Genomic DNA, 21,188 nt, shown 5'->3' with positions numbered 1-21,188 from the left:
TAAGAAATAAAGCACCTTCGGAAACAAAACAAAACATAAAGGTACAAAGCTAAATTGTCTAGTATCTTCCTCACATTGCTGCATGAGAATCACAGACTTCTTACAAGACTGCAGATAAGGACAGATGTCTCACAGAATCATAGAATTCTACGGTTTGAAGAGACCCTAGTCCAACCCCCTGCAATGCAGGAATCACAGCTAGAGAATCTCTGGCAGATGACCATCCCACCTCTGTTTTAAAAACCCCAGTGAAAGAGAGCCCATTCCATCTGACTCCTTCTAGCTACTTTCATGTAGTCAGGATGATAGAAAAACCAACTTTCTTCCCAGAGGATACAGCTGAATTCACATGTTATATTCACATGTTACAATTCCATGTATGTAAGCCAGATAATAACATAGGAAAAATGATGATGAATATACAATTGTAAGAAAGCTTCCATTGTCTCCCGAGACAGACGGATGCCAACCAACCAACCAACCAACTGCCTTGTGCACACAGCGAGAGCCATTTCTTGCATTTTAAGCAACCCAATTTTGGGTTTAACAAAAGGCTGCTTGAAGCATGTTAGAAGCTACCTAATTCATGATTAAGCCATTTTGGGAATGATGTGGAATGCTAACACTCTTGAAAACTGAAACCAAATTTGGAAGTGGGTAGTACTCTGAAATACAAGACACCAGTCTTATGAACACCTCCTTCTTGTGGCATCTGAAATAAATTACAAGTGAATTTCTTCTCTGGTTCCAATTTATATTCAACTGTTTTAAACTGGCTCCCTTTTGGACCCACATATATAGTGCTGATTACAGAGCTCGAGTTTTAACAAATATGTTAGATCAAATTCAGGACTGGGGGAATTTTTTTTTATTGCTGTTCACTAATAAAGTGACTGGGAGACCAGCTCATTATCATTTTCATCCCTATATCCTACCTTTCTTGCAATAAGCTCAGGGTATACATAGTGGTTCTCTCATTTTATCTTTAACAACCTTGTGAGTTAGGTTAGGTTGAGAGAGATATATATTTACATACAAAACATTTGTGATACTTGGCAGCTTTCATAATACTTATTCCAGTAATTCTGAAAATATTTCCATTTCCTATGAAACACATCTGGCCATTATCTGGTCTCTCTGAGTCAAATAAGACCATGCACCCATCTCAATAACTGTGGGTGGTGAGTCAGAGTCCTGTTTCTTCTTACAGCAATCAACATGTTTTCTTATTAAGTCCTTATCTGAACAATACTAAATTATTACATGGCTGAATTGTTATTCAGCAAGAAATGGATTTATGAACAGATTTCCTTAATCAAGATGGTGACCAGAATTCCTTAAAACTGCCTATCTGGTAATACGTGTGCAGAAAGTCAGCACTATTCGGTTATGGTTTTTATGTCTAAAATCGTATTTCGTCTTTTGGGGGTGTGTGTCAAAAATCACAGTAAAAGTGAAGATATCCCCAGATTTAACATTACCAGGGCATCATGGACTGTGGCAACTGTACCACAAGATAACTGAGAACCAGGCCTAACTAAAATGCAAGAGCAGAGTTGCAGTTACACTTCACAAAGACTGAAACACGATTTGAGTTTCTGAGACATAGGTAAAGGTAAAGGGACCCCTGACCATTAGGTCCAGTCGTGACTGACTCTGGGGTTGCAACGCTCATCTCGCATTATTGGCCGAGGGAGCCGGCGTACAGCTTCCAGGTGAACCAGAGCAGCGCACAGAAATGCTGTTTACCTTCCCGCTGTAGCGGTCCCTATTTATCTACTTGCACTTTGACATGCTTTCGAACTGCTAGGTTGGCAGGAGCTGGGACTGAGCAATGGGAGCTCACCCCATCGGGGATTCAAACCGCCGACCTATCTGATCGGCAAGCCCTAGGGCTCTGTGGTTTAACCCACAGCACCACCCGAGTCTGAGACATACTCAGCTCCAAAGTGTGTTCTGAATTCCTTTAGACTCACCTGTTTTGATCCTGCCATCTCTGCTGATGACTCCGCCTGGTTCAACACTTATAACGTAGATAGGCAAATCCCATTCCCTGTGGGAGAAGGCACCACCCGACACAGTCATCCCCAGCGACTCCGCATTGTCTTTCCGGACAAGCACCACCTTTTCATGACAGGTGACCGCATGGAGGCCAGTCTGTGGGGCACAAACGGCAAACATGAGCAGAGGACATGGACAAAGCTTTTGGACGGTATGATCGTGATCAGCTACTTCATAACATGGGTCATCATAATCTGATGGCCTTTATGATAAAGGTCAATGGCCCATCTAGTCCAGCATCCTGTTCTCAAGGTGGCCAACCAGATGCTTGTGGGGAAACCCTCAGCACAACAGTACTCTCTCCTCCTGAAGTTTCCAACAACTGATATTCAGAAGCAGCACTGCCTCCAATAGTAAGTCAACTGATGCATTGTTTGATCCAAAGCATTTTCTTCTTTAAAAATGAGACACTCTAACTTGCAAAGAAGTGATGGTTAAGCCATAACGCTGGACATCTGACCCACTTTTGCCTTAATGTTCGAGATTACATTTCGACATATGAACAAGATCGTGAGAAGAGCATTCCCTGTGAATGTGCATGGGTGCACATTCAGCCGTTGTTTACCTGGCAGCCATGGCAGTATCTTTTCGTACCACTATGAGGTACAAAAAATGGTTGCAAATTATATTTGTGTACTGCCATTCTGCACAGTGTTTTTACTCTGGGAAGCACATGTCTTAAGGATGAACATGAAAGAATGCCTGGTGGCAGGTTTCCAAGTGTGTTATTGGTTCCTCTAATCACCTGTACATGTGAGTTCCGGCATGGTTGGATAGTTTGGCTCCACCTGAAATTGGCAGAATGGTGAGATACACTCCAGAAAATCCAGACACAAGTTGTTGGCCAAAATTGTTGAGCTTTTCTAACTTCTGCCCAAAGTTGTTGAGCTCTTTTCTTTTCTTTTCTTGCAAGATCGCGAAGAAAAATGAAGTTTTTGAGCTATTTTGAAGGAAAACTGCTCAAAACAATACTGCAGATATGAGTTCCATATATGCCCTCTAGATGTTGACTACAATTTCCATGATCCTTGACCACTTGCCATGCTGGCTGGGACTGATGAGTGTTATAAGACAAAATCTGGTTGGGAAAAGCTAATATAGAAGATCTGTTTTTGGCAGTCTAGAACAGAGGTTGGCAACCTAAGGCCCATGGGGCGGTTCCGGCCCATGAGCTTCCTGGAACCGGCCCACAGCCATTCTGTGGATCAGCGTGGCCATTCCATGCTTTTTTCCCGTGGCACCATTTTTTCTCTCACCGCGGAGACCATCTTCCAGGTCGGAAGAGCTCTGGAAATAGTTTGAGCGCAAGCGCGTACACTCCAGCTCCCCAGGTCTGTCGGGGAGTGGACCGGCCCAGCCTCAGAAAACGTTGCCAACTCCTGGTCTAGGACCTCCTTAAATTCTGAAATGCACTCCAAGATCCTTTGCAGATTCAAGATATCTAGGTTCCAGGAATAATTCTAGGAGTTCCTTCAGGAACTTCACTGTGACAGTGCCAAACTCTGATGCATCTAGCAAAGCCTCTAGAATTGTCTCATGTTCTGATGGATGCTGGTGTGTCCCCTAGATCAGTGATAGGCAACCTTTTGAGCTTGGTGTGTCAGAATTCGCCAAAAAACCGAGCATAACTCAGGTGGTGTGTCACTTCGAGAAAAAACCCATAATTTCATGATGCTTATAGTTTAAATAACAAAAATGTATAATTGTAATATACTGTATAACTGTATTTAATAAACCAAAAACTAATTATTTAACCAACCCCAAGTGCCCAGAGTTGTTCAGCTTTTTGGGGGGAGCTGCTGACCAAAGTTTTGGAGGTTTTGCTTTGCTTTTTGGGAGGGTGCCCCAAACCTGCTGCACCTTTTTTTGGGGGGGGGGAGAGAACAGAAATAAATGACGAATAATACCTTTGCTGAAACTAACATGCAGCACTGACATAGTCTGCCAAGGCAACAAAAAAACCCAGCACAGAACTGGTTAAAAAATGAACGCTGTTACACCCAATCATAGTCTGCCAAAGCGCCAGTAAAAAAAACAGCACAGAAAGGGTTAAAAAACCAATCTCTGGCTACCAGCAACAACAACAACAACAAAGGATCCGGGTTTTAACAGCGGAGACAAGCTGTGGCGGAGACAAGCTCTAGTGGAGACAAGCTGTAGGAAGAGCGGGAGAACAAATGGGGAAAAAAATACAACAACAACAGCGTGAATGGGCCGATGGGGCGCGTGCCAGCAGTGAGGGCTCTGTGTGTCATGTCTGACACACGTGTCATAGGTTCGCCATCACTGCCCTAGATCAATCTCAGGCAGAACTGCAAAACTGCACTTTTTCCTGGACTGCAATTCAGTGGCAACTCACGGCTTAAAGCTTATATGAAGATGCAAGCAGTGGGATGTTCCTCCATTTGACAAAGGAGAAGCTTACTTGTAAATGAATTTTGCATATACCACACAGGGCATCCAACTGAATCATATCTTGAGTAAATCTCTTGTTGTATAAAAACAGAACGCTTTATTTAAATTTATAAATCAGTTCATCTGAAAAGAATCTCATTTCCAGTCTTGTGATCAGAAATTCTCCTCACTGGCAAGTATTCATTTTTGAGAGGAAATACCTTTTTCATAAGTCAGGGCTGCTTCTCACTTTGTACCCAAAGTATGAAAATTATATGCTTCCTCTGACTCACACATCAGTAATGTTGCAGCTATTGCAGGCTGTTTACACACTTTTCTATGAAATAAAATTATGCAAACCCAATTAAGGTTAAAGGTGATGTGCAGAATAGGAATGGGAGCTAAATTTGGTTTGGTTCACATTTTAATGGAAACCTACCTATGCCTGCTTCTTGAGAGAAAAGCAATGACAAACCTAGACAGCATCTTAAAAAGCAGAGATATCACCTTGCCTACAAAGGTCCGTATAGTTAAAGCTATGGTTTTCCCAGTAGTGATGTATGGAAGTGAGAGCTGGACCATAAAGAAGGCTGATCGCCGAAGAATTGATGCTTTTGAATTATGGTGCTGGAGGAGACTCTTGAGAGTCCCATGGACTGCAAGAAGATCAAACCTATCCATTCTGAAGGAAATCAGCCCTGAGTGCTCACTGGAAGGACAGATCATGAAGCTGAGGCTCCAATACTTTGGCCACCTCATGAGAAGAGAAGAATCCTTGGAAAAGACCTTGATGTTGGGAAAGATGGAGGGCACTAGGAGAAGGGGACAACAGAGGACGAGATGGTTGGACAGTGTTCTCGAAGCTACGAACATGAGTTTGACCAAACTGTGGGAGGCAGTGGAAGACAGGAGTGCCTGGCGTGCTCTGGTCCATGGGGTCACAAAGAGTCGGACACGACTAAATGACTAAACAACAACAACAACCTAATCCATACTTCCTGAAACAATATGTGCACCAAAACACATCTAGCCTTCAAGACGAGCACTTTTCCAAATTTTTCAGTGCAGTTCTCCCACCAAATAATGCACGCGCAAACAAAAAAACATAATTAGTGAAAATGCCATACAAATGCGTTTAGGGGTAAATGTTTGCCAAATGTGTAAACCAGGCAAAATTGTGTACAAAAATGAGTAGGCCTACATTAGGACTTTAAGAAAAATCACCAGCTGATTTGGAAATGTGATAAACTGAACCTAAACCTGGAAATGTGAGAAACTCAGAGAAACCGAAATGGATAGATTTGTCTACCCCAGTTCAGAAACCGAGTTGTCACCTACTACATTTTGTTACAAAGATGAGGACATAACTGCCATGATGAAAATTCTGCCACGAGTTTTTCCAAAGCTTTTTTTCAACATGACTTATTTAGATTATTTCAAACATAAAGCAACTTGTGGCGTCTCGGCTGAGGAAAAGTAGGACAGCAGGGGAGATAAGGATGAAAGGAAAGGAAAGGTTTTATTTTACTAAACACCACACCAAACTTTGGCTTTCTTACCAATAACCAACTCAGCCAGCCGAAAGGCAATGTTTAGCAATGGCAGTGTTCAGCGTGTTCTTTCCTAAACAAGTGCTTTCTCTTCGTGATTTTGACATTACCTTGGGCGCCCCTCTGACAAGGGGAAAATAACAGCTTGCCTGGTTTTTAATATTTACTGTAAGATAAATATTTACAGCAGATTATCTCTCACTCGGTGTCCTGGCGGTTGTCTCACAGGCAATGGCCACAGCTGGATGTACTATTTTAATTACCTGAAGGCTGAAGCTGATCCTTCAGCTACAGGGTTTTATGTCCCCTCAGTGTAAAGGGCAAAGTCTTTGAAGGCTGGAAGATAATGTATTTATAAGCAAAACGCAGCCATTTCAGCCTACTAAGAATAGTAGGTGGTATTTTAAAACCTGGTTTGACTTTATGTACAAGCTCCCACTGATCTCAAAGAAAACACAATTCAACTTGCACTTTGTCAGGGATATAACTGTAGGCCAGCCTGGGGTGAGGGAGCAAGAGGGTGTTCAGGCTATTAACTGACAAATTCCAGCAGGGCCAAGCCTGCCATGCATAAAGAGGCGAAGCAACCTTCCTCAACAGTATCATAAGGCAGAAACTGATAATGGAATAGTACAGAAAGACTTTTTAAACTGTTGGCAGTAGTGCAGCTGGGGGGTGGGGTGGGGTGGGGGCTCTCATTTGGACTCCACTTCAGGCAACAAAATTTCTTGGCCTGGAACTGAATCCAAATCTAAGGGCTTGTCCACACTTCTGCTTGTCCAACAGGTTTTTTCGTTTCCCACTTTCCCCAGGAAAACCTGCTGTTTACCACTGAATCAGAGCAAACGTCAATCTGTAGAAAACCTAATTGACATTTGTAATAAATCAGCAGTAAACAGTGCGTTTTCCTGGAGAAAGCAGAAGGGCAAACAAAAAGCCTCTCGGACCCATATCTAGAAAACACAGGGCATGCAGAAGTGTGGCTGAGCCCTAAACCACTCCACAATTCTTGCTGTATTCGGTCTTGTGATCTCACCAAGCCCCCGCGCCAGATCTAATTTCATTAAAATAAATGTTGAGGAAGCTTTATTTTCCCATCGAGCTGTGCTAGTCACTCAAATGCGATGAAGTGTTGGGAGGAAGCTGCCTTACTTCAGATGCACCTACCCAATTCGGACAGACTTCTCCCTCACAGCTGTGCCTGGGACCCCGGACTGCTAGAGATGTCCTGAATCCTTAAGACTGGAGAATTCCAGAGTCCCCAATCCAGAGAAAGCTGGTTATTACCAAAACCCAGTAAAACCAATCAAGTACAGAGTGCCCTTGGCAAGGAGCTATATCAGCACACACACACACATCCAAAAAATCACTTTACTGCAATAGCCACATTTATGTGCCCCAAGTACTCAAAGCCTTTGGAGGCAAGGAGGAAGGGCGACAAAATTGCATGCCTTTGTGCTGTGGTGCAAGAAGGGTGGGACATTTCTCCCATGTTTGATCTCGCCTTGACAGGGGCAGTGTGTTGACACACACACATACAACATATACTCCATACAGTCCACCTTTCTCCTACGACTCAGCTCCAGGATTCATGACCTTACACAGATAACTGGAAATAGATTTCTGGGGTGATATTTGCACCTCTCCTGGGGTCTGTTTTTACCTTTGGACATGTATGTAACTTGCTTTCGATTGGGGTTTGGATCTTGAGTTTTATATTTTATTTTGGGTGTAGAAAAGGCGATTCCGTCTTTATAGGTTAACGCATGGGGATTCCCTATTTTTCTGCTCCTTTCAAATCCATTGCTTCTTTGTATCCCACCTAACTTTATCTATGAAGCTCCTCGGGGCTGGCCACACACAAACAGCTATTCTGTAAAGTGCCACGTATCACGTGGCTCTAGCAGTAATATCTATGAAGAGGATTGGCAAAGGGTTAGGGAGAGAAAGGTTAAAAGGCCAATGCATATTTTTAGTCTTTTGAAAATATTAATGGTACATGTTAACAATCTCAAGGGGGGGGGGGGGAGAGAGAGAGAGAATGCCACAAAGAAAATCTGAAACAGAATAGCTTTAGATAAAAGGAGATGTGGCAATTGGTTTAAATTGCAGAAGGGAAACGTATAGCTGATATTAGGAAAGAGCTTTAGGAAAACACTGGTGGAATTAGCATGAAAACTGTGCTAGATAATTCTTAGGGTTGCTCTTCTTACTATATGAGGACAAGGAGGTATCACATCCTCTTGCCTGCTCCTCCCCCTCCCCCTCCGCAACATAAAAATGTATGATCATTCTCAACAGGCAAAATACACTCCAAATTGCTGCTAATGATGTCCGATGCTTCATTTCTTAATAGTGCCTCACAACTTCCCCAAAGCTTGGTGCTGGACAACTCGGTGTTTACAATTGGCACCGGCTTCAGAGCCAGCCTATTTCCACATGGAGGCAGGCAGGATGTCATGGTTTTCTTTGCCAAAAGGGATGGCTGAGCCTTTTTATAATAACAAATGATGTTGAAGGTTGGAGTTTATTCTTGGCACTGGATATTAGAAACTTGAAAGCAATATCAAGCCCACATTTACATCTGTGTCCTTGGAAATGTCGAAGCGGAGAGTCCGCTCTCAAAGAAAAAAGAAATGAGGGGGTGGGGTGGGGGTGGGTTTTTAAAAAATCAAATTATCCTAGAGAGAGTAGAATGTTTTAAGTGTGACAACAGAATATACCGGTACAATAAAATCCAATTTAGAGGTGGTGAAATTTGACTGTGCAATCTCCCCACCCCCCACCTCATCAAAATATTGAAATAAAATACTGTAACTAGATTTAAGCGTGAGTGTGGTGGCATTTTGAGCTGGAAGCCTGAAGGCTCTCCAAAACTAAAAAAAATATATAATTACATTTTGGGTGAGGATGAGGATAGTTAATGTACATAGACGCTAAATTTAGCACCTCAGGCAGAAAACAACTGGCAATACAGCAACTTTAAGCTCTGACTGTGTAAAGAAAACCACTCCTGTCTCACAGTGATTCCCTTGAGAAATTTCAGCTGCAAACAAACAGGATACATCAGAGGAGATCTGAATTTATTTGTTTAATTTTTAACATATATATTTTAAGGTTGCCTTTAAGGGCAAAGGCTTATGCTTTCTTAGAGCAATAGAAAGTACTGTAAATGATGTTAAGAAGCAGAGTTTAATTTATTTCAGGATCAGCTAATTTGGAAATGCAGCCAGTGAAGAAGTGGGAAGAATGTGCTACAGGCATGAGACTGTGTCCCTTGCAGGTTCCAAAGGCCAGATACCATCACCCTTATGAGCCCACTTTTGGATAGCAGTGTTTTGGGCAGAAAAACCCACAACCACATGCCCACCGCAACGTGAAAGACTGACTAGTAAAATCTAATGGCTCCCTTCTGTGATTGGATTGAAGACTTATACAAACTTGCAACATATGAACAACTTGCATATAAATGCAGACTTGCCATGGACAAATTCAATGATTTATAGGTAATCCATTCTTACAAATACTGTAATAGGTTAAGATAACAAGAACAACAAGAACAACTTTGTAAAGTATAGAGTTTGGAGTCCCCCCCTTTTTTACTTTCCCTTCTACATGAGTGCTGTTTCTCTTTATCTCTATCTCTTTTTCTCTATCTCTCTTTTATTTACGCCTCACCTTGCTTAGTGCACATATAATTATGTACTTTTAAACTTTCCATAATTAAAAGAAAAAAGAACCGTATCCAATGTTGACACTGGACAACTTGCAGGAATCTTGGAGAATCTGAAATGAATTGTTGAAATGTATAAACCTGACACAGGTGGCGCTGTGGGTTAAACCACAGAGCCTAGGGCTTGCTGATCAGAAGGTCGGCGGTTCGAATCCCTGCGACGGGGTGAACTCCCATTGCTCGGTCCCAACTCCTGCCAACCTAGCAGTTCAAAAGCACGTCAAAGTGCAAGTAGACAAATAGGGACCGCTACAGCAGGAAGGTAAATGGCATTTCCGTGAGCTGCTCTGGTTCGCCAGAAGTGGCTTTGTCATGCTGGCCACATGACCTGGAAGCTGTACGCCAGCTCCCTTGGCCAATAAAGCGAGATGAGCGCCGCAACCCCAGAGTCGGTCACGACTGGACCTAATGGTCAGGGGTCCTTTACCTTTTTATAAACCTGAAAATCCTAAATAATTTTTTTTTAAAAAAGATCTGAAATGATACACTTACAAGGATCCAGGAGGACAAATGTGGAAATGGGAGAAATCAGATATAATCTTTCAGATTCCAAAAGAAATAAAAAAATCAATTTAATGTTGTGTTTTAGATTGTTGCAGCCCAGCCTTGGAGAGCAAGGTGAATGATGGTACGACATAAAATTAATAATTCTGAAATCTCAGAAAGGGTTGTTGGTTTTTTCACACTGGGCATGCAGGATCCTTCCTCTTGCTGGGTCAGACCATTGGTTCATCTACAAGAGCACAGCTTTCCAAACTTTCCATGTTGGTGACACACTTTCTAGGCGTGCATCATTTCTCCGACGCAGTAATTCAATTTTACTAGCAAACCGGAGGTTGAACTAACCCAGTGATGGCCAAACTTGGCCTTCCAGCTGTTTTGGGCCTACAATTCCCATCATCCCTGGCCACTGGTCCTGTTAGCTAGGGATGATGGGAATTGTAGTCCCAAAACAGCTGGAGCACTGGCGGAGGAAGAGGAGTGCAGGGGGAGCACACCACCCCTGGCAGCGCGATCCCGGTGGGGTGCCATCGTGAATGCGCCCCTGCCCGCGCTGGGCGCTACACCCCCGCAGGCGGCACGCCACGCCCCCGGGATGTGCACCAGCCACACCCCCACCTGGTCTCTGCCACTGAGCTGGAGGGCCAAGTTTGGCCATCACTGAACACACCCCTTTCCAATCCCAGGAGGAGCGCAGGGAGCATTCATGTGACACACCTACACACTGCAGCCGACACACTAATGTGTCGCAACACAGAGTTTGGAAAGCTCTATACTAGAGTCTTGTCCCAACTGCAGGGATGGGGAACCATTGCCTTCCAGATCTTCTGAAACAAGCTGAGTCCAACATCATAAGTCAGGGGTGGCCAACTCCCAAGAGACTGTGACTGTGACTGTTAAAAACTGGCAGTGATCTACCCCATTTTAGGGGGGTTCAGGTCAAAATTGCTGAGCTTCTTTTTGAGAGAAGGAAGGCCTGTTTTTAGGGGTACAGGTCAAAGTTGCTGAGCTTTTTTTAGGGGAGCCAAAGTTGGTGAGCTTCTTTGGGGGGAGCCAGTGATCTACCAGTGATCTACCACAGACGTCCAGTGATCTACCGGTAGATCACGATCTACCTGTTGGACATGCCTGTCATAAGTTATCTTAGCTTCACCTTGGATGATGGTGATTATATATATATATATATATTATATATATATATATATTATATATATTATATATATATATATATATATATATATATATATATATATATATATATATATATAGGGACCCAAGTGGCGCTGTGGTTAAACCACTGAGCCTAGGGCTTGCTGATCAGAAGGTTGGCGGATCGAATCCCTGTGACGGAGTGAGCTCCCGTTGCTCGGTCCCAGCTCCTGCCAACCTAGCAGTTCGAAAGCACGTCAAAATGCAAGTAGATAAATAGGAACCGCTACAGCGGGAAGGTAAACGGCATTTCCATGTGCTGCTCTGGTTTGCCAGAAGCGGCTTTGTCATGCTGGCCACATGACCGGAAGCTATACGCCGGCTCCCTCGGCCAATAATGCGAGATGAGCGCGCAACCCCAGAGTCGGTCACGACTGGACCTAATGGTCAGGGGTCCCTTTACCTTTATATATATATATATATATATATATATAGAGAGAGAGAGAGAGAGAGAGAGAGAGAGAGAGAGAGAGAGAGAGAGGCTGTTTTAGACCAATGAGAATGTCAGCTTCCTTTTGCTACGGAAAGGTGAAAAACCAAGGAAGCCACAGGGTAATAGCACAAAAGAGCTGATGCCCAGAGGTCAAGGGGTGTTCTCACAAATATAAGGAAAGCGAACAGGAATGAAGTGCACAGCATGTGGCTTTCCTTTCTAGCCAACTCAAAAACAAGGCAAACAAGAGAGATTAAGTAACGTTCCTCAAAGCAGCCTTCTGAAATGGTGACCTCTATTGAAGAGGTCAAAAAGGAGGCAAGCACAGCCAATCAGCTTGTCATTGTGTGGTCACTAAGTCGACATTGCTGACACATGGAGCAAAGAGAGCAACGAAATTTACTGAAAGGGTATTTTATTTGAATGATCTCAGTCATCCCCCCGGTTCCTAGGGTCCAAAGAACACTGTCTTTACCTAAAGAGGCAGTGTGCAATGACAAATGCGACAGAGCTGATATTCTACTTAATTAGAAAACTTCTCCCCCTGCTCTTTTACCAGTAAGGCTCTCAGAGCAGCTTACAGGAGATTAATTGAATAAAATATGGTTACCAGGCGTCCCCGTTGACAGTCCCCGGATTTACACATTTGTCCCCGGACAAAATCCGTCCTCAGAATGTCCCCGGATTTCATTTAATGTCCCCAGATTTATATTTTATGTGTTGTAGATTTATTAGTAGGGAATGAATGTTGTGTGATTGGTTCAACGGCCCAAGACACATCATATGGGGCAAAATGGCGGGTGCCATGGCAGCGAGCAGCTCCTAAATCCAGCCAGAGCCAACTGTGCTACCAGGCTGGCTCCGGGCTGCTGAGACTGCCACTGCCACTGCCGAGGGGGAACTAGGGACACCTAGCACGTCAACTGGGGGAACCGCTGATACACACACCCCGTGACCCAAATTGAGCCGGGAGCGAGAGCACCCAGCCGCCCAGCAGCGCTCCAAGGCCAGGAAAACCCCAGGGCCGATGCAGGGAGAAGGAGGAGAAGGAGAAGGAGAAGAGAGAGAGAGAAAGAGGAAGAAGGAAAAAGGGAGCCCCAACTTTGCTGCGCCACTGCCACTGCTGCTGCTGCTGAGAAGGAGAGGTAGGAGAGCACCAGGAGGGCAAGGAACTGTGGCTGAGCCGAGGCCTGGCCCGAGCCTACTCCATGGTGGCTACCGCTCCAAGAGAGCAGGCCGGGGCCCAGAGGAAGGCCACTCAGCAGAGGAGACCACAGAAGAGAAGATATTACTTCTTATTTTTTTTAAAAAAAATTTAAATATAACTTTTCTCTTTTCAAAAAAATAATAATGGTGTCCCCGGATTCTTTGAAAAAAATCTTGTAACCTTAGAATAAAACAAAGAAGCAGCAAAGCGGGTGAAATTCCAGCAGAAAGCCTTCTTAAAACAGATGCCTAAAAGATGTAGGGAAATAAAAAGGTCTTCACTTTGGATTAAGCGAAAGGGAAAACGATGGGGACAAGGAAGGTCCACAGATGGCATGCCACAACTGAGAAGCCCCTTTCTCAACTGGTGGCAGAAGGACCAAGTAGAGACAAACCTGGCCTCCTCCAACAGAGAGCAGCAGCTGCAGGAGGCTTTCCTCCCCAGGCAGAAAACAACAACACTCAGCTCAATACTCCAGTTACTCTGGAACTGCAGAAGCAAGGGGAAAGGCCACACTGGCCTCATCGCTCTGCCAGTCTGCTAACACCAGGAACAGAAGATCAGCCTGGCTCAAACTACATATAAATGCTCTTAGTTCATGTTGAGACTTGAAGAACCAACAACTCTCCTCTTTCTTTCCCTGCAACTCCCTTGTGTGTCTTAAGTTTGTAAGTGTGATCCCAGGCTTCTATATCATCACCATCATCAACTTTGATAACTATGAAAAGTAGGACTAAAATATAGCAAAGAAATACCTTCCTATGTGTACAAGTTCGCAATCTTATGGTATCTGGGTACCAAGCAGTATAGACCTTTAAACTTTAGAGCAACCTCTTTGAATTGTGCTCAGAAATGGACTGGGAGCCAGTGGATTTGTTTCACGTTTTCACATGAAACTGCCCAGCTACTAATATCTTCCTCGGGTGTCTTTCTTCCGGTTTCCCTGCTTTCATTGGTGAGCAGTGGTGGCTGGCATCGATTGGAGCTTGTAGGGTGGAAGGCAGGGAGCCCAACAGTAGGTGGCACCATAGTCGAAGACAGGCAGAGCCAACTAATTCTAGTTTTGTCCTCATCCGCCTCTCTGCTGAGTTCTACAAGGGCAGCACTAAGGCTGAGGAAGAGGAGACTGATAGGTTATGCTGCCCCCAAAATTGGTTGTAAGTAAGAAGGTGGAGGTTGGCAAAGGGCAGAATGGGATTGGTGGGGCAGGGCCCCATTTGCCCGAATGGAGCTGCTTCCACTGGAGGTGAGGCAGGCAGCAACACTTCCTTGGTCCTCTGATGCCCTGAGTTTGGAATTTGCTCCATAATGAGGGTCGTCCAAAACATCTGATGCCATTTCAGTGCCAGGTTATGGCACTTCATTTGCCCAAGCCTCTCATGTGCTGAATTTTCAAGGTGACATTTTAATCTGGCCTGTTGCTCTTTTTCCCCAGCTACAGTTTCTGTGGCCTTTTATATAGTTGTTGTAAGTTTTATACTTTTACCATTAGATGTTCTGGCAGATTTTAAAAAAGATATATATATATATATATATATATGGTGGCACTGTGGGCTAAACCACTGAGCCTAGGGCTTGCTGATCAGAAGGTCGGCGGTTCGAATCCCTGTGACCGGGTGAGCTCCTGTTGCTTGGTCCCAGCTCCTGCCAACCTAGCAGTTCGAAAGCACATCAAAATGCAAGTAGATAAATAGGAACCGCTATAGCGGGAAGGTAAACGGCGTTTCCATGTGCTGCTCTGGTTTGCCAGAAGCGGCTTTGTCATGCTGGCCACATGACCTGGAAGCTATACGCCGGCTCCCTCGGCCAATAATGTGATATGAGCGTGCAACCCCAGAGTCGGTCACAACTGGACCTAATGGTCAGGGGTCCCTTTACCTTTATATATATGAGGCTGGGCTATTTAAATTCTAAGTGTAATATTCACAACTTTCTTACCTGCCCTTAACCGTAAGGTACCAGGAAGGGTTATAACAATAAACAAATACACAATTTCCACCAGTATGCCAGTTCCACCCCTTGCTTGTGTCACTGTGGCAGCAGCTTGAATAAAAGGAGATATAGTATAAAAGGACTCGTAGGACTTCAGTGAAACTGCTGGCGTTCATGGACAGAAGACGAGAGAGGGAGGAAACCAAACAAATCTCCCTCAGGATGCTAAGTATCCCTACCTCTGTTTGTCAAACCTGAGTTATGAGTAATGGGAGCCCTGCTGCTGCCTGAGGACTGACTTTATTGTCCTGCATCCAAAGTAATAAGTTACACACTGAAACAAAGGAGTTTTTTTTTTTAAATAGCCCCTCATGCTTTCTATTTTAGGATTTAGTAAATCACAGCAGTGGCCTCCTATGGATGCTGCAAAGCAGGCACGAAACTGGCAGCATGTTGAAACTCCACCCTCAAATCCCTCTCTTGATATCAGTTAACCCCAAAATTGACTGACAGGATGACATTCCTCCTATTAATCTTTTACCAGATGGTAAGGAATCTCTGCCTGTTGTCTTTGTCCATAGAGTTTTCTTGGCAGGGGTACTGGAGTGGCTTGCCAATTCCTTCTCCAGGTGGATCACGTTTGGTCAAAACATAACTTCTCTAAGTTATTTAAGCCCCTTCGCCACAACAAGGCAGTGATCCATGAAGGAGACTCTTGAGAGTCCCATGGACTGCAAGAAGATCAAACCTATCCATTCGTAAGGAAATCAACCCTGAGTGCTCACTGGAAGGACAGATCGTGAAGCTGAGGCTCCAATACTTTGGCCACCTCATGAGAAGAGAAGAATCCTTGGAAAAGACCCTGATGTTGGGAAAGATGAAGGGCACTAGGAGAAGGGGACGACAGAGGACGAGATGGTTGGACAGTGTTCTCAAAGCTACGAACATGAGTTTGACCAAACTGCGGGAGGCAGTGGAAGACAGGAGTGCCTGGCGTGCTATGGTCCATGGGGTCACGAAGAGTCGGACACGACTAAACGACTAAACAACAAGGAATCTCTGAAGCAACGGCCTTGCCTTCATGCTCTGCTCCAGAGGGAGAAAGTGGAGATAAGCTTCTCTTTGTTTATTAACGTACATTATGTTTTTGCTGGAAAGCACAGTTGCAAATAAAATATGCGAGGGACACATGTATGTAAAGCTTTTTGCACCCTAGTTTTCTTTCAACTTCCTCTTTCTCACCCCCTGCACTTTCTCTGCCATCCATTCACAAGACAGCAGCACTTCCCAAGGTATAAACAAAGAGGATCAAGGTATCTGTGTTTACACAGCAAAGCTAAAATGTGCTCATTTCAGTGATACTCTCCAGAGAGGATACTTAGAAACATTAACACATTAGTCAGGGTTCCAGGCACCCTCTTCCTCCCGCCCCCTCCACAGAAGAAACCACGATGTGGGGAATGAGTCCTCACCTTGTTAGGATTGTTCCTCAGAGGGGGGAAGAGCTGGTGGCTACCATTGTAATCCCATCCAGCCTCCTGCAGGATATCAGGAGTCTGTTGCCTGGTTTGCCGAGACACAGTGAAGTGAATACGCTTCTGACTAGCCTGCGTACAGATAGAAGAGAAACAAACCCAGCTTGTTAATCAGTTGCAAAAGCAAATCTCTCAGGACTGGGAGGATGCAAATGTATTTAAATGATTTTATTAACATGACTCCTTTTGGTCCATCACACCACTTCTACGTATTTCTCACTGTAGACAGATCCATCAAACAATTCATAATATTAAGTAATCAGTGGTCTATTTAATTTTTTAAAAGTCTTTTTTGCATTGCAGGTTGTTGGGTTTTTACTAACTGGACAGAGGATGATTTTTATTAACTTACATCTCCTTTTTTGTCAGACTTTTGCTGCCAAAAAAGGGGGACAAGGGAGCAAAAATAAAAATTAATGGGAGGGGATGACAAAGAAGAAAAGACTGGTGCTTCCCTATTGGAAATATATAAAAGCAAAATGCAACTCCTGGTCAATACAACACAAAAGGCAGAAGTTAAATGTAACATTCTGCCAAGCGTTTGGATCAGGCTATCTGCATTCATTCACTTGTATTATTAATACAAACCCACCCACAATTCTATCTTGGGCTTTTATGGCATGCCATCGTACAGGAATATCGGCATCTGAACTTTAAATCCACATAGTCACAGTATTGTCTTGTAACTAAAAACAGATGTCTGAAAAAGATTTAGTTTAAAGCCATAGGCGTGATATGAAACTAAACCATTAATACACAGATCTATTCTATATGAAATGTATTATAAAGTCGGATGGAGATTAATCTACATTTTACCTCATGAACTGCTTATTTACAAGTAGTTGCAAATGTGATGAACTGCTTATGCGTAGTGGTCGAAGTGCGGTTGGAGTGCCAGAAGTTCAAATGAAGCATTTCTCTGAAATTTCATGGTTCTTTCTATATCATGGGTCTGAGTGAGAATTATTGGGGCTGAACTTGAAAAACTGAGAGGTGACATGACAGGTCTTCATATATTTGAAGATGGCTGTCACATGGATGATGGAGCAAGCTTGTTTATTTTGCTATTCCAGAGGGTGGGGCCCAAACTGATGGATTCAAATGACAGGAATGGAGATTCTGATAAATATTAGGAAGAACTTTCTGACAGTAAGATCTGTTCAACAGTGGAATGGACTGCCTCAGATTCCCTTTCATTGGGGATTTTTAAAGGGTAGTGGGATGGCAGATGGGATGAGATGAGATTCTTTAGCTGAGATTTGTGCATTCCAGTGGGTTGGACCAGATGAGTGTATAGTTTTATGATTCTGTGATTCAGAAGGGGAGATAGGGGGATATTATGCCCCTTTTGCAGGTAAAGATAATGGCCCAAATCAAGAGGAAGTTAGTCATGTGTAAGTCTCATTGAAATTGGATGGCCACTAATTTATGTCCTGTTAATTTCAATCAATGGTAGAATCACTAATAGCCTTAGGATTTGGATCAATGATGTGGCTAAGTCAACTCCCAATCTTGCTCAAGATGACCATAACTAAATCTCTTTGACACCAACAGAGAAAGTTAATCATGATTAACTCAAGTCCCATTGCTTTCATTAGAATTAGGCTGAATCTGTCAGATTTGGTTTCTCATTCTTCCAATATTAAGTACAGTTTTCCCACATTTCTCCAGCATTTTGCTTCTCTCTCTCCCCCCCCCCCTTTAAGTAAGAAAATGTAAGGGCTTCAACTGCATTATTAAACATTTCTGTGGATTCATTCAAGTTCAGTGGGCGCACATGCACACACATGGCCTTTTTCTGCTTACAAACCATTCTTGGTTTTTTTCATAAATCTAAGTATAATTTGAAATACTAGCCTCCAGAAGGGTATTCCCTTTGATGCACACACACATAAACACACACACACACACACACACACACACAGAGTGTGGTACCTTGGTTCTCGAACTCAATCCGTTCTGGAAGTCCATTTGGCTTCCAAAACATTCAAAAACCAAGGCACAGCTTCTGATTGGCCCTGGAAACAATGCCGACAGCCAAAACGGACGTTCGCCTTCCGAAAAACGTTCGCAAACCGGAACACTTACTTCTGGGTTTGTGGCATTCGGGAGCCAATTTGTTCCATCAACTAAGCCGTTCGGGAACCAAGGTACCATGGAGACTGGGTCATTTTTACCACCATGAAGCCAAACTGCTATGTTTGGCTTCAGAACATAACAAGAGTATCCTGATTCTCACAGTTGCTAACTAAATGCCCATGAGAAGCCCTTAGGACATGATGGCAACTGCCTCTCCCCCAATACCTGTATTATTTTCCAGCAACTGGCAATCAAATACATACTGCCTCAGTTCTTGGAGGCATACTACGCAACCCTTATGATTAGTAGCCACTGATAGCCATATCTTCCATGGCTATCTCTAGCCCTTTTTAAAAGCCATCTAAGCTGGTGTTCCATCTCCACATTTTGTGACTTGCTTCCACAAACAGGTGGACCTAGCTAAAACTTCAAACCTGCTGTAACCATACATCTATGGACTTCAGATGACGCCACCCACCTACACAATAAAGAGCAGGCTGGAAGCACTTTTGTAAAAATTCCACATTGCTAATTCAGGAATGATTTGTAATGCTTTAGGAATATGTCTCACTGAATGAGATTGGTAATGTATTCGTTCTAATGAAATATTGTCACAATACTCCGCAGGACTTAGAGGTCCCTTTGATGACATTTTGTATATCATCTCCACTTTCCTGCAAATGGATTGCACTTAGGGAGCATAGTTAATTTGGCAAGAGTGGGAGTGGAACAGCTTTATCTTGCTAAGTGTACAGTTCATGTCTTGAAGTATCACCGCTTATCAGATATGCTCAGAAATGGTGAGGAAGTTGTTGAGTCAAACCTGTATCAGCTGGGCTGCACTTTCTGGACTTCCGTATCGAAGATCATGCCCGTTAATTGCCAAAACCCTGTCATTCTCCTGAAGCTGCCCATCGCGGGCAGCAAGGCCTCCTTCCAGCAAGTTGAAAACAAACACCCCAGTTTCATCAGCCTTGCGGACCAGCTTGATGCCCAGCTGCTCATCCGGGCTGCTTTTGTTCAGAACCACATGAAAACTGTCGTCCCTGTTGCAGGGAATGTCCAGAGAAAGCCCACTGTTTCGGCATCGGTACCTCTGCTCTCTGAGTACGGTGAGCCGGAGGACTTGGCAAGGTTGCCTCAGGACCGACAAGGCGTAGCTGTGCGGCACATTTCTGATGTCTATGCCATTTACCTGGAAGACAGAACCACAAACCAATAAGTTTTTAAAAAAACCCACAAGGCCATCTAATTAGAACTGGCACTACCAGACAGAAAGTCCTACTTGTACAGATGTCTTCCTGTTATAGCTACATGTGGCATTTGCCTCCCTCAAAAGAAGCCAAGTTTTCATTATATAATATCCTTTCCCTACAAGGACAGCACACACTGTACTGTTTTCTTCCTCTCCTGCTGATTATCTCCAGACATAATGGCTATTTTTCAATTTTATTACTGCTCCTCCTCAGGCTTCAATATCCTCTTGCCTATCTCAATTTTGAGTCTAGCAGCTTCTCTCCTTTTCCAGTGCTGCCATTCCCAAACTAACCCTGCCTTCTCTCCCACTCTAGTATTTATCTGTTGCCTCAAGGATACTTGGACTATAATTGAAACACGCCGCCCTTGGTTTCTGAACAATAAAAATATGGATATTGATCACGGTCCACATCTTCACGAAACAGTGTAAATAGTGGAACTGAAGGAGGGCGCAGGAAGGAAAAAACCCAAAGTTTTAAATACTTAAGAAATCGCATATGTTTGACATGGCTGTCAGCCATTTTATACCAACATTTCATTGGGGTTCTCATTGTTTGTTTTCACAGGAGATTTAATCCTATCTCTGCTAATACTTCTAGCACTTAAATTTGCTATAAGGGAAATAAATCAAGCAGTGGTTTAGAGATGCAGTTTTATGCAGAGTCCCTGTGGAAAATGCATTCTTTCTCCAGCAATTTGACTTAGCCTTCTCTTAGAGAATGAAAACAGAGTACGGAGCAGCAAATTTCTGCTATAAAGTCGGAAGTAGGGATGGATGCATCCTTCGGCAAAGTAAGCCATAGAGAAGGGAACCTACCAAATTGGGAGCTTTCTCCATGGTGAAAAGCGCCACTGATCTTCTATTTAGCTCAGTACACTGTGAATGCTTCTAAGAGTAGTTAAGCATTGCCCCATCTGGAGAAAAAGTATTTGCAGCAGCACCAGGGAGTTGATTCCTCAGCACTGCTTCAGTTAAGGTGACCACATGTAAAGGGGTGTGTGTGTGGCTTCTCTTAATACAGTGGTGGTCAACCATTTCGGCAAGCATACCACAAGTCAAGTCCGAAATACGAGAGAATGATAAAGAGCTGGATTTAGGCCTACTGAGTCCACAACGATCCAACAAAAAGCATACTAAATACAAATAACTCTGCCTTAACTAGGTGAAGGATTGCTGTCGAAAGTCATAGGTTTGACTTCAAAATGAATCCACGCCAGTAAACAGAACGATGCTGCTCTTCCTTATTTCTTCTTCCTGTCACCCTTTCCTCTTCTGTGCAGGCAAAGAATGTTGTTT

General features: G+C 43.6%; 1 protein-coding gene across 7 annotated transcripts in view; it reads right to left on the bottom strand.

The window, feature by feature from the left end:
* LNX1 (ligand of numb-protein X 1) overlaps window positions 1-21,188 on the bottom strand; it is a 126,119-nt gene that overhangs the window by 12,754 nt on the left and 92,177 nt on the right. For all 7 annotated transcript variants that reach the window (XM_088659373.1, XM_088659379.1, XM_035112090.3 and 4 more), the window contains 3 exons: window positions 19,458-19,829; window positions 16,493-16,627; window positions 1,977-2,157 (listed from right to left, as the gene is read on the bottom strand). In XM_088659373.1, the coding sequence (XP_088515499.1) occupies window positions 1,977-2,157; window positions 16,493-16,627; window positions 19,458-19,829 (688 nt within the window). The remainder of the gene's footprint in view (window positions 1-1,976; window positions 2,158-16,492; window positions 16,628-19,457; window positions 19,830-21,188) is intronic.

This window comes from Zootoca vivipara, chromosome Z1 (assembly GCF_965207765.1).
Source record: "Zootoca vivipara chromosome Z1, rZooViv2.hap1.1, whole genome shotgun sequence".
Taxonomy (NCBI): Eukaryota; Metazoa; Chordata; class Lepidosauria; order Squamata; family Lacertidae; genus Zootoca; species Zootoca vivipara.
Note: the sequence above shows the minus strand (reverse complement) of the source record. Positions and strands in the feature narration are given on the sequence as shown.